Source organism: Hibiscus syriacus, unplaced genomic scaffold, assembly GCF_006381635.1.
Source record: "Hibiscus syriacus cultivar Baekdansim isolate YM2019G1 unplaced genomic scaffold, ASM638163v2 tig00111650_pilon, whole genome shotgun sequence".
In the NCBI taxonomy this organism is placed as follows: Eukaryota; Viridiplantae; Streptophyta; class Magnoliopsida; order Malvales; family Malvaceae; genus Hibiscus; species Hibiscus syriacus.
Genome location: NW_024063146.1, coordinates 178,847 through 191,680, shown reverse-complemented (window position 1 = coordinate 191,680; position 12,834 = coordinate 178,847). Strand labels below are relative to the sequence as shown.

General features: G+C 36.0%; 2 protein-coding genes across 2 annotated transcripts; one reads left to right on the top strand and one right to left on the bottom strand.

The window, feature by feature from the left end:
• The first annotated feature begins 1,450 nt into the window (after nucleotides 1-1,450).
• On the top strand, nucleotides 1,451-5,859 carry LOC120166899 (hydroxyproline O-galactosyltransferase HPGT1-like). The gene is made up of 13 exons (XM_039176072.1): nucleotides 1,451-1,710; nucleotides 1,805-1,868; nucleotides 2,188-2,237; nucleotides 2,469-2,514; nucleotides 2,546-2,687; nucleotides 3,395-3,454; nucleotides 3,527-3,603; nucleotides 4,040-4,160; nucleotides 4,520-4,607; nucleotides 4,730-4,780; nucleotides 5,018-5,089; nucleotides 5,162-5,274; nucleotides 5,556-5,859. Exons 1-13 carry the CDS (start codon nucleotides 1,586-1,588, stop codon nucleotides 5,585-5,587), a joined length of 1,041 nt encoding a protein of 346 aa, XP_039032003.1. The 5' UTR covers nucleotides 1,451-1,585; the 3' UTR covers nucleotides 5,588-5,859.
• An 896-nt stretch (nucleotides 5,860-6,755) lies between these two features.
• LOC120166954 (BTB/POZ domain-containing protein At1g63850-like) lies at nucleotides 6,756-9,268 on the bottom strand. Its single transcript, XM_039176105.1, has 2 exons — nucleotides 8,538-9,268; nucleotides 6,756-8,002 (listed from the first exon to the last, which is right to left on the bottom strand). The coding sequence occupies exons 1-2, from the start codon at nucleotides 9,141-9,143 to the stop codon at nucleotides 7,064-7,066; spliced, it is 1,545 nt and encodes a 514-aa protein (XP_039032036.1). The 5' UTR covers nucleotides 9,144-9,268; the 3' UTR covers nucleotides 6,756-7,063.
• Between the last annotated feature and the right edge of the window lie 3,566 nt (nucleotides 9,269-12,834).

The following is a 12,834-nucleotide window of genomic DNA, read 5'->3' as shown; positions in this document are numbered from 1 at the left end:
ATTATCTTCTAAAGCTATAATTCAATATAGATTCAATTGTAAAATTTCCAAAACATGTAAAAAAATCCAATTCGTTCACGATATATCAATCCCATAATCAACATGAATTTATTAAAAATAATACAAGCTCACAGAACGCCAAAAACCACAGGTCGGATCAATACAATTCCCAGTAAACTAGTACCAGCAGTCTCTCGGATTGAGCCTCGTGATTTCACTATGTCGATACTCACAACCAATTCCCTAATTTAAAGAAAAACCAAACAAGAAAATAATAAAAAAAATTAGCCTAGGACCCTCTTTCACTTCTATTCTAATGGAATGAATATCTTTCATAAGGAGTACTAAAAGTTTTGACTAAGAAGAAAGAAAGAAAATTAGATGGTTTTGGTTCAAAACTAACACTAAATAACCAGATCCTTGACATGCAGTTCTAGAAACATAAAAATTTCAACAAAAAACACACAATGCGAGCTGAAAAAATAAGAAAGTGCGAAAGAGGAAAAGCTTACTTCCGAATAGCCCAAAATAGAAAATAAATACCTTCTTGCAAGTGAGGGGAGAGGCTAAGAAATAAACGCAATCGGTGTTGTGTTTCAGCAATTCTTCCTCCATTTTTTATTTGTAAATAAAAAGCTGAAAGACAGAGCACTACTTGGGTTTACAATTTTACAGGGTGGAAAACTAAAGAACAAAAACCAAATGAGAGTGCATGTGAGCGAAAGAGACTGAGAGGTGAAGGCGTTGTTTGGGATTTCATTATATTTGATCATCTGTTGGAAAATCTATAACCACAAGGATTAAACGAAGAAATTATTATATGTCATTTATACAAAATAATTTCAGCTTTGTTGGTGATTTTCAACAATGATACTTAGTTCATCTTAATATTATTTGTCAACTCTGCATTTCTAACCCTATTTTTTTTCTCACAAGCATTTCATCAAACATCTATGCTTTACCTGAGAGGACATGTATCTAACATTACACTTTGAATCGTTGATGGTCCCAATAGTCCTTAGTTGGGTCTTCTCTCAATGGACCCTTATTCAAGTCAACACCTCCACAGAATTCAAAGTTAGATTAGAATTTTCCATGCATCCCCGACTGAAAAGTTACACTGGAAATGAGAAGAGAGAAGTGAAAAAAGAAATTCTAGATCGAAAAGATATTTAGGGTTTAGAATAAAATTAAGGACTGTGTTGCAAGTTTTAAAAGTTGGGGGACCTAAATGCAAGAGTGACCATATTGCAAACATACTAACGGCAGTATAACGGTGTCAAACGGCCGATTATGTCGGGGACCATATTACAAATGGACTAAATATTAGAGGACTGTATTGCAGTTTTTAAAAGTTAGGAACCTAAATGCAAGTTTCAAAAAAGTTCAATGACCATTAATATACTTTAACCTTAAAAAAAGAATAATTCAAATCCAGATTCAAATTCAAGATTACGTTCTTCTTCATTTTTCATCCGTTTGATTTCTGCAGATCTGCCTCTTAAATCAAGGAAAAAGTAGAAGCGTTTATTTTTCATTTATTTCTTTTTACATATCGGAGTTTGTAGAAGAGGAGTATGCGAAAATGCATAGCCGGGGATCGAGTAACCGGCTATATAACTCTGGTGGTGGCTCTGCTTTTCGTTCTAGAATTTCAGCGTTGGTTCTCGCCATGTTCGCTACCATGGCTACGGTTTACGTTGCCGGCCGGTTGCTTTTCGTTCCTCTTTCAGTTTTTCTTTGTGGGATTTCTTTTTGAGAAATTTCATTTTGAGGCATTTCTTTTGGTGGTATTTAAATGTAGGATGTGGCAGGAGGCAGAGAGCAGAGTCTATTTAATTAAAGAACTTGATAGGAGAACTGGTCAGGTGATTTTCTTTTCTCGTTTTTATTTTATTTCAAAAATTTCCATCAAATTATAATACATTTGATTTTTGGGCGTGCCTAGTTTTGTTTCTTAGCCACATTTTCTTCAAAATTTGTGCGCCATTAATAGGAGTTTTTGGAGTTTGTAGATGGTCTTCATTTTCATTCATTGTTGCGCTTCATTTGTCTACGAAACTACCTACTTTCGCATTAAATTTATTGATGGTCATTGTTTTTTTTTAATTTATAACGATGATCTGTTTTTGGTGGTACAAATCAGTTGGATTTCAATGACATTTAATTTTTAATCTCTTTTTTCAGGGTCATTCTTCTGTATCTGTTTCTGAGAGGTTAAAAATTGTAGCCTGCAAGTAAGCCCTTTTTTATTTTTACACTTATGCACATTATATGTTTGTGATTACTGTGTATCGAGTGGGAATGTCTAAGGAGCAGCAGCCTAAGGAAATGCGCAACCGAAAATGTTAAAAAAACCTTTTTCTTCATAACATTTTCGGTTGCACCTTTCCTTGGCCTTAAATTAAGCCTGCTGTACAGCAGAACTATCCCTATCGAATCTAATTTGCTAAAGCACAATATTCTAGGGAACAACTTAAAAGGTTATCAACCATTGAGAAGGATATAGCTGCTGCTAAGCGAGAAGGATATAGCTGCTTCTAAGCGAGAAGGATTTGTTTCAAAGGAGTATTTGGGAAATGATGATACTCGTTCCAAGAAAAGGCTTTTAGCTGTTGTTGGCATCATCACAACTTTTGGACGAAAGAAAAACAGAGATGCAATTCGGAAAGCATGGATGCAATCTGGTAATTTATCATTTCTCTTGACAAGTCTTTTCTTATATTGTGTTATAAGGTAGAATTAAAACAATGAACCATGCTGATACAGTACACTCCAAGTGCTTTTTATTTAGTCAGTCTTCCTGTATGTAATAGCAATGGTTATAGGATACATCCATTTAGCTATCCATCAATCTATTGGGGTTAAGTGGCATTAGAATGCATGCTTTCTGAGTGTCAGTGACACATAGGGGTTTGTTGTCTGCCAACAGCTAATAAGTTGCACTCTAACTTATTAAACTTATTAACTGCTAATTTATGCGTACATGGAGCTATCGACTTTGTTTTGCTATAAATTAGAATTCGGCAATCAGGCATATTTAATTATATCCATTGTAAGTTGGAAGCCAAGAATGCTTTAGGTTTTAACTAAAAAGCCAAATGATTAAAGAATATTATTCTGTTGTGTGAATTAAGATGGCTACTTAACATCAATTGCTCCAAATATGTCACAAAGATAGAAACTTGGACAGATGAGAATAGATGCTAATTTATGCTTACATGGTTCACTCTAAATGAGCTTGAAAGAATGCTTTCCTTCTCAATTATAGTTGATGATATATGGATTCCAATTTATATCCATCCATTAAGTTATTCATCAATTTTTTAAATTTCTTGCTACCTAATTATCATTTTGTCTGATAGTTGTTAAACTGAAAATATAATATGTGCAGGTGCAGCTTTGAAGAAACTGGAAGAAGAGAAGCAAATCGTTGTGCGATTCGTAATAGGAAAAAAGGTTTCTATTTGGTTCCTCTTATCAAGTATTTCTTTTCCATTTCTATTTATTGAATTCTATATTACTGGCAGTGCAAATTGTGGAGATAGTTTAGACAGGGAGATCGGAGATGAAAACAGCCAGACTAATGACTTCATTATTCTGGTGTGAGTTTTTGACTTTAAATACATGATTTTTAAGCTTATATTGGGTTCTCTGAATGGAATTGCATCTTTTAGAAGTTATTGTGAACTAGTGTAAAAAATTATATTAACTTTATGATATCCTTCATTCTACCATATGAAGCTATTTCATGCATGCCTAGTGAGTTTTTGACTTTAAATACATGATTTTTAAGCTTATATTGGGTTCTCTGAATGGAATTGCATCTTTTAGAAGTTATTGTGAACTAGTGTAAAAAATTATATTAACTTTATGATATCCTTCATTCTAAACTTTTAAGGTATACATGCATGCATATTTTCTGTAAAACCAGTGTGACTTGATTCATGTGTTATGTATGTTATTCCTGTTGAATCAACATGTTCGAAAGGAACAGATCTGGTAGCCGCAAATTTCATTTTCCTCTGTGTCTCAACAGGATGACCTGGAGGCACCTGAAGAACGTTCAAAGAAGATAAAGTTTTTCTTTGCTCGTGCTGTAGAGAGCTGGGATGCAGAGTTCTATGTTAAGGTCAATGATGATGTTTATGTTAATATTGGTATGTAATCCTTGATAGTTCATTAGTTAATGTTTTAGGTACTAACCACATGATTTCTTGATAGGGAAGTTTAATTTCTCCGTCATTTTCTAGAATTTGCCCCATATAATATATCCTAATATCAATTGCAAAAGGCCTTAAAAAAAACTGTTCTGAGTAGTACCAGTTCCAATAATATTTGAAGTTTCTAGTCATAAGTATGAACTATTGTTGCAGAAAACATGACAGACAGTGATGATTGGCTTGCGGTGCGAGTGTTCTTGGTTAACTGATAACTCATGTTGTTATAGAACTAAATAATTCTTGTCAGCCTTTACAGATACAATAATAATTATAGGTGGTCTTTTGATTTTATACAGATGCTCTAGGAGCAAAACTTTCTGCAAATTTGGATAAGCCTCGTGTTTATATGGGGTGTATGAAATCAGGAGAAGTTTTCTCTGAACCGTGAGTATAATTGTTTTACCTGATGATTACTTATGTACATCGACTTGAGATCATCTCCTTCTCAACTTCCCTTTCCTGAAGATGTATGATCCCTTCTGTTTATGTTCTTTTACAAATTATAGGAACCTCAAATGGTATGAACCTGATTGGTGGAAATTTGGCGATTCTAAATCGTGAGTAGCAAAGATCCCTTTTCTTTTTGCTCTCCTATACTTGACAGAAGTTTAGTAATGATTTAAAGTCGTGTTAACTAGCAAGTACGTTAAATCTATCTTTTTTTAAACTATAAGTACAATGACAACAGGTCAAATGCTCAGAATTCAGTCCTTGAAACTTATCATATGGTACTCATATCATGTGCCAAGTATTCTGGTTCTTTTTCCAACTTGAAATTCTTGTGTATGGTGCAGATACTTTCGTCATGCTTCAGGTGAAATATATGCCATTTCACGAGCTTTAGCACAGTTCATCTCGATCAATAAGTAAGTTTTAACACCTTCTTCCACCCTGGCTTTCAGATTGCAATGAGATGACCAAAATTTCTCATTTTGCAGACCTATTCTTCAGGTATATGCACACGATGATGTGAGTGCAGGGTCATGGTTTATCGGGCTTGTCGTGACACATCTTAAGGAGGGCAAATTTTGCTGCAACAGCTGGTCTACAGGTTTGTCTTCCTCTATTTTAGCACACACAAAAGATGCATGCTCGCTATTACATGTTTGATGTTTCCACACCCGCATCATGCAACACACATTCGGAACGAAGATTATAGTTGCCGAGGAGATTGATTGGTTAAGATAAGGGGACAACCATCCTTCCTAACATCATCCTCATTCCTTCTAATCTGGCATGTGATGCTATCAAATTAATTGATAATGTTATGTGAAAATACATGTGGAGTTTCAGGTACATCATGTTCATATAATTGTCTTCCTTATTTGTCAGGTTCGGTATGTGCATCTGTCTTATTCGACTAACCGGATTCACGTCTGCACTATTTTTTTTTTTTTTTTTTTGCATTTGGGGTGTGAAAGTTGCCATGTTGTGGACATCAAAGATTTCTGTCGGAATTGATTCATCCAAGTTCCAACTGATGTACATGCAGGCCAACATACTCTTTTCATTTTTGGAAGGCATATGAATTTTCTCCTTTTTTTTTCCCTTTCTTGCTGATGTATTATAGTGTCTGTATATTCCAAACTCAATCCTAGATTTGATTGATAATTTTTTCCACGTTTTCGGATAAAAATGAAGGGTGCCCTCGCAGGAGTTTCTGGTTTTTCAGAAAGTTTCAAGTAACTGAAGTTCGAGGTTTGAATCTTAATGTTCTCTTTGAAAACAATGGTTATCTGTCTCTCTCTCTCTATATATATATTTTAACTATTAAAAAATTATAAAGGGTTTTAATTTTAGATTTAAAAATTAAACCCGTTACAATTCTTTAATGAGTAAACTACGTGTTTAGTACTTAAACTATAAGTTTTGATTCGTTTTAGTACCTAAACTTTCAATTTTTTAAAATCATATTTAAAGTTTAGTTTTTGTTTCATTTTAGTATTACGTTAAGAACTTAACGTTCAATCCTGATTTTTTTGTGTGTAAGTTTAAGTACTAAAATATATCAAAATTGATATTTTAGATACTAAATGCTTTAAGTTTTTAACGGCGAAGTATTAAAATAAAATAATTTTTTTAAAATATTAGGTATGATTTTGAAAAAAATTAATATTTAAAAAAAATTAAAAGTTTAGAAACTAAAGTAATCAAAATTGATAGTTTAGATATTAAACGTAAAATTTACCTTTCTTTAATCTAAAAAGATAGAGAAGGGTTTATATCTTCTTTCTCATGTTCCGGAATGTAATAAAAAAAGTTAAACTACAAGGGTAGTCTCTTATGTTTTCGGTTTATCCTATTTTGGTCAGCAATTTAAAGAAAGAATAGTTTTAGTCTCTTACGTTATCGATCTGTTCCGTTTTAATATTTCGGCTGTTAACTCATTAATAGAAGCTCTGCATCTCCAATAATCTTTGATTTCAGTGCCATAACCCAACTTCTTAAAGTAAGCTAAATAAGTGATGGAGTTCAACAATTAGCTGTACCATCCAATAAGATTTTGAGACATGTAAATAGAAAATTGCAGATGTAATCCATTGATCCAAGGATTGTAATGATGAAGCTGAACACAAATGTATCTTTTGGTTGAATTCTAATAAACTAGATCACATAATTGACTCTCCCAATACACAAAGAAAACCAAATCAGGTATGTCAGTGAAAGAGACAACATAAAAACTTATTTCTATATAGTTCTGTTTTCAACATAAATTTAAACCCCAGGGATGTTACCATCTTCCAGACTAAACCTGTCTACAAACAATAGTGGGTCGCGGTGTCGTGAAGAAGAAGACGAAAAATGAGCCACTGGTTTATGTACCATGAAAATTGGCAGCTTTATGAATTCTCAATGGTTGCAGTTGTAACATGTGGTTCCCTCGGTGGTGGTTCACCGCTGCGTCTCTGGAAAGCCCTCCTCCACCAAATTTCGAAGGCTCTTTGAATGTTTGGACAGTCTTCCCCGGCGTTCAAGAATCTATTGAACCAAGCAAGCAAAATGTCTTGTTGCCAAGCAAGAGGCAGAGTGAGAATGGTGTTACTTAGACCGTCCTCGATTAAATGCCTATCGAGGCTTTTGGATGCCCCCCTCATCCACCCGAAATCATTGTAAAATGGCACCAGCCATGTTTGCAATAGCAAGCACCTTACTTCCTTTGATGCCAATAAATGCCCCTTTCCGATTCCGACAAACAGCCGTGCAGTCACTCGGCTAACCTCGTACCTATGAACAACCGGAACTTTAGAATGAGCATTCGATAATTCAGATTGAGACGCCCATGAGTTTAGAAAATCCTCGGCAATCTGCCTATCAATCAAAATGTCAAGAATCCAAAGCAAATTATCTGCTTGTCTTGCAATCTGACTCGCATCAGTTAAATCTGATGAAGCTGCACGGAGAAAATGGTTCCGGAGATGCTCCAAACAGCCATCACAAGCTGAATACAAAGACTCTTTCCGGAGATCGCTCTGAGATGAATTCTCACGAAGCATCTTCAAGACCAATCCTTTCATTCCACGCCTTGCCTTCTCATCTTTGCCTTGGAGAACAACATGTAAAAGCTTGAGAAGCACTTCTTCGTTATTGCCGCCCTCATCAGTTCCATTAGTAACTTCAACAGAAACCCTCTTCAAAACTTCCCCTGCTCCGACATTTTCAAGGCGGAGCTCGGCCAATAAAGAAGCCACTTTCTCTTCTTCATCCTCATCCCAAGGGGCGGCTTCTAAGTACTCCAAACAAGATAGGACTCCAGCATCAAATCCAAAAGCCGCTGAAACCTGACAAAGAGGGAGGGTAGAACACAAGAACAGCCACTTCAGCACTTAAAAGAATGCTAAGGAAAACCCTTAATCCAGCCTTAAAAAATGCAAAACACAGTTTTACTACTTCAAACTCATACATTAAAGTGGATAATTGGAATTGTTATCACTGGTTTCGTGCTAATCTCAAGCAGGGATTTAAGTAGCGGTCCCCTATCAAAATAGCAACCCTTATATAGTGGTAAAGGTGTAGTCCGAAATCATTATTTGACATGTTATTGCCACGATAGCGATAAATGCAACGACAAATGCAACAATAGCGATGCCCGCCTGTTATTTGACAACATATTTAGTATTCTAACTATCAGTTTTGTTCTCGTGCTAACCTCAAGCAGGGATTTAATATAGTGGTAAAGGTGTAGTCCGAAATCATTATTTGACAACCGCGATACCCACATGGCATTGCCACAATAGCGATAAACGCATCGTAAGGAAAACGTGATCTCAAGTATACTAATACAAGTAGCCAAAGAAGTGAAGGCTAAAAGTTTACCTTCAAAATGCCAAGAACCTTAGAAACGTCCTCTCTGAGAAGCTTCTTCCTCAAATCCGTGCAATACATCAATTTCAAGGTCTCTATATAAACCTCCACGTCATCACAGTCTGCTATTTCCACAATGTACGGCCCAGCTGATCCATTTTCCTGCTGCTTTGCCCATCGATCAGATAACTTTACTGCAAAGAACCTGCTGTGAGCCACCACTATTTGCCGATGCAAGTTCATGGACACAGTAATTCCATCCTTGGAACTCAACGTCAGCTTTATATCACCTGAATACGGGTCGTTAAACTGGTTTCCAGGGCTCCGGGTCAACAAAAGGCCCGAAATCCGTTGCATGGTCAATGCCTGCTTATCTATCACCGGCGGGGGTTGATTTTGTCTGAGAGCTGAAATGGGTACTTGGATCTGACCTTGGTTTTGGGTTCTTCGGCGGACATCGGGCTCGTTAGCCATCATCTCGAAAAGGTTCGGGCTGGATCGGGTCTTATCCGGCGGAGGCGGCGGGGAATGCGGGTTTAAAAGACCCGCCGTGAGGGCAGAGTTGAACTTGGTGAAACTCGACGGAGAGTGACCGTTGGAGATCGTTGTGAAGTCCATGACGGTTGACACACTGCCCGGAGAATATTGGATCTTAAAATCCGAAAAAGACTCGGAATACGGCGAGCTTGAGGCGGAATTGGAGGAGAAGTAGGGGGAGGCGGCGGGGTGGGTAGGTGCTTGGAAGCAGGGCAACTCCAACAGGTATCGGCTGAGACAACAGTGGGCGGATCAAGTTTCCGAGCAGAACCGGTGTCGGGGCCGCTGTTTGCGGCGGCGACGATTGAGGGAGAAGAACAAGAAATGGTGGTTTCTTTGCACTTGCGTTGTTTGGGCTTAATGTGTTGTGTACTTGAAATTTGAGCTGAGCAGATGCTGTAGTTTTTGTTGCCATGAAATTGCATTCAATGTAGTTTTTTATTGTTTTTTTCTGCGCTTTGTTGTCTTTTAGTTTAGGGTAAATTACAAATTTACTCACTTGACTTTATTCTATCTCCAATTTCACTCACTATACTTTTAATTTTTAATTTAATTACTGAATTTTGACATTGCTCATGTTTTGGTCACTTCGCCGTTAAATAGTTAACAACGTTATGACATGACACATGACATAAAAATGACGTCATTTTAAAAAATTCAAATTACACCAAAACGACGTTGTTTCGAATTCTCTATAAAATCTTTTTTTTCTTTTTCATTTTTTCATTTCTTTCTTTTTTTTCTCTTATTTTTCTCTCTAATATGATCGATTGTCAATGCCCGTCACCCCATCATTATCCATTCTGACCATCGTTTACTGTTGTTGGGTGATCATTGAACCTTAATATTTTTACAAACTATTTCCACCTCCTGAACACGAATCTAACGTCATTTTCACCAAATAATACCCCAAAATCGATGGGTCTAGGCCAAAACTCTTCGACTTTCTTTATTTTCAAACGTCTTCCTCCACTATTAGATCAACGCTAAATCAAGATATGATGGTCTTCTCACTTTCTTCCATCTCTCTTTATTTATTTATTTTTTTGTTTTTCTTTGTAATTTTTACTATTGTTAATAGCTATAATATTGTGTTTGGTTCAATATTTGGGTTGGTGTTTAGTTTTACAATGAGAGATTGAATATTTTTTTATGTGTGTAATGAGTTTGGTGGTAGTGAATTAGAGATGAATGAGAGAGCGACAAGAGTGAAATGGTGGGTGGTGGTGGTGGTTTACAGCCAGGGGAGGATGTAAATGGTTTTGATAGGGTTCAATTGCATACCCATTATTTTGGAAAAACTACTAAATATAGTTCAATATATTAAGAGAAATAAAAAAATATAGAAATTTACATACCATTTTTTTTAGAAAATAGAATATTAAAATTTTGAACCTCAATTTTTTAGTTTCTAGATTCCCCATTGTTTACAGCGATGATGGTTGTGGGTTGAGATGATTTTTTTACATTGCTTTGGGTTCAAATAGAAATGGTTGATTTGGATCGAAAGACAACGAAACGACTAGAGATAATGGGTGACAGAGGGTGGCCAGTGAATATTAAATTTAATGAGAAAGTATTAAAAATTATATTAATAAAAATAATAAAAATTCCGTGGCAACTCAAAAAATAATAAAAAAAATTACATGTCATCACAATGTTAGAAAGATAATGGGGAGTGACCAAAAAAATCAATCTTCAAAGTTTAATGTGTATATTGAAAAAATTTAAACTTCAATGAATAAAATAGGAGAAAGAAGAAAGTTCAGTGATGTTTTATAATTTTCCCTTTAGTTTTATAGCATTGACATCAACGCCAGTGGATAGTACCTATTAAAAATGGCGGTATATAGGAGAAACAAAGGAAAATGGCGTAAACTATACGGTGGTGCATTATGTTTTTAGTCTATTTGATTTTAGTCATGATTCAAAAAGATTAATTTAGTCCTTTACATTATCGATTTAATACATTTTGGTTTCTCTTGTTAACCTAGTAACGTAAGTCTTGACTTAAAATCTAAAAAATAAATAAATAAAAAAGCATCTAAGTGGCCTCAGGTCAGACTTAAAAGCTTATTTCCTTAACGCTCATTTGACCTAAAATATGAAGAAGAAAAAAGACGGTTGATGTGGCTTAACTAACAGGGGAAGTTCCTATTCTTCTCTGACAAAAACTCACCATAAATAGTGACAGATTCAAAAATTAAAAAAAATAAGGTTAAAAAATTTTAATACTCTTTTCTAAAATAAAGATGTAAATTTTTCATTTTTTATTGTTAATGTATTAAATTATATTTAATAATTTATCTAAAATAATAGTATGTATTTGACCCTTTAGAGGACAAAGTGCATATCGATGTTGGGGATATTGAGGTTTTCCGCGATGGAGTGTTGAGTGTAGTTGAGCTGTTGAGGTGTATGTGCAGCTGTAATATGATGATGTGTGTAAGCAGTTATAGTCTGTTATAACTGATGGTTGTTAGTTGTTATAGCTGAGTGGTTAGGCAGTTATAATTGAGTGTTATATAATGTTGTATGAGCTATGAACAGAACATAGATGCAATAATACTTCTTGATATTCATGTTACTGGTTATTTAACATGGTATCAATCGCCACAAGTCCAGGAGGATATGCTTCTGCTGCAAGAGTAATTGCTAAGGTTGTTAGATTCTAGTTTCATGGATGCTAGTGATACCTTTTCCCTTTCAAGCCATATCAAGATGTTTACAAATAAGAAGATCAATGTTGTGATTGATGAAGCAAATTTTTTGCTTTGGAAACAACAAGTTCTTCTTACAGTAAGGAGCCACCGACTTAAACGACTTCTTACTAGTGCGATGAAACCGCCACCGGAGTTACTGACTGTTGAGGATGGGACAGTAGTGTCGAATGAAGGCTATGAAGACTTCATAGCTCAGGATAATGCGTTAGAATCATGGATGTTGTCGACTATAAGCCCGCACTTATCTCTCTATTTGTGGGAGTTGAGACTGCGTTTGAGGTCTGAAATACAGTACTACAAATCTTTTCCACAAGATCATCCACAGCAGTGATGAATCTTCACTGTAAACTACAGTCTCTCAAGAAATGTGAAGATAGTATGCCTGTGTAGCTGGCTCGGTTAAAGAAACTTATGATGACTTAGCATCCTGTGGTAGTGTTGTTCCCACAGTTGGTCACATTACGAGCATATTAAATGGATTGCCTAGAGAGTACTAACCCTTCATGGCAGTTATAACTACCAGTGGTGACTCTATTTCTCTAGAAAAGGTGAGCACGATCTTGATTGATGCTGAAACACAGTTGGCTGGATTTTCAGCTCAAGAAGAATTAGTACTGGCAAGTGCTCACATAGCTAGGGGATCGGATTCTGTTAAAACTAGCTCTAACTCGTATAGACATCATTCGCAACATTCCTCGTATTTTGGAGGAAGGACTGGTGGGCGAGGTGGTAAAGGTCATGGTCGAACACGTTTACAATGTCAACTGTGTGGGAAGCCTGGGAACCTTGTTGACAGGTGTTGGCACCGGTTCGATGAAGATTTTCATATCGTGTCTACCAATATTGGTCGTTATCAGTATACAAGAGACACAACCAATGCTAACAATGCTTCCTATGACAAGGCTAGCTGCACTGGTTGTGATTGTTGTTTGAATGGGACACAAAGCCAGCTGACCTCAGAGAATTCTCCTCAAGCTTATTCAACCACTGGTTATACACAAGATCAGTGGGTGGTGGATTCTGGAGCCACTCATCACGTGATACCCAAC

Bases quoted from the DNA above. Each gene is read 5' to 3' on its own strand.
- LOC120166954 (XM_039176105.1), bottom strand. From the start codon at position 9,143: ATGGACTTCACAACGATCTCCAACGGTCACTCTCCGTCGAGTTTCACC. The intron at 8,003-8,537 runs GTAAACTTTTAG...CCTCTTTGTCAG, and splicing joins AGGTTCTTGGCATTTTGAAG to GTTTCAGCGGCTTTTGGATT.
- LOC120166899 (XM_039176072.1), top strand. From the start codon at position 1,586: ATGCATAGCCGGGGATCGAGTAACCGGCTATATAACTCTGGTGGTGGC. The intron at 1,711-1,804 runs GTTGCTTTTCGT...ATTTAAATGTAG, and splicing joins ACGGTTTACGTTGCCGGCCG to GATGTGGCAGGAGGCAGAGA. The intron at 2,515-2,545 runs GCTAAGCGAGAA...GCTGCTTCTAAG, and splicing joins TTGAGAAGGATATAGCTGCT to CGAGAAGGATTTGTTTCAAA.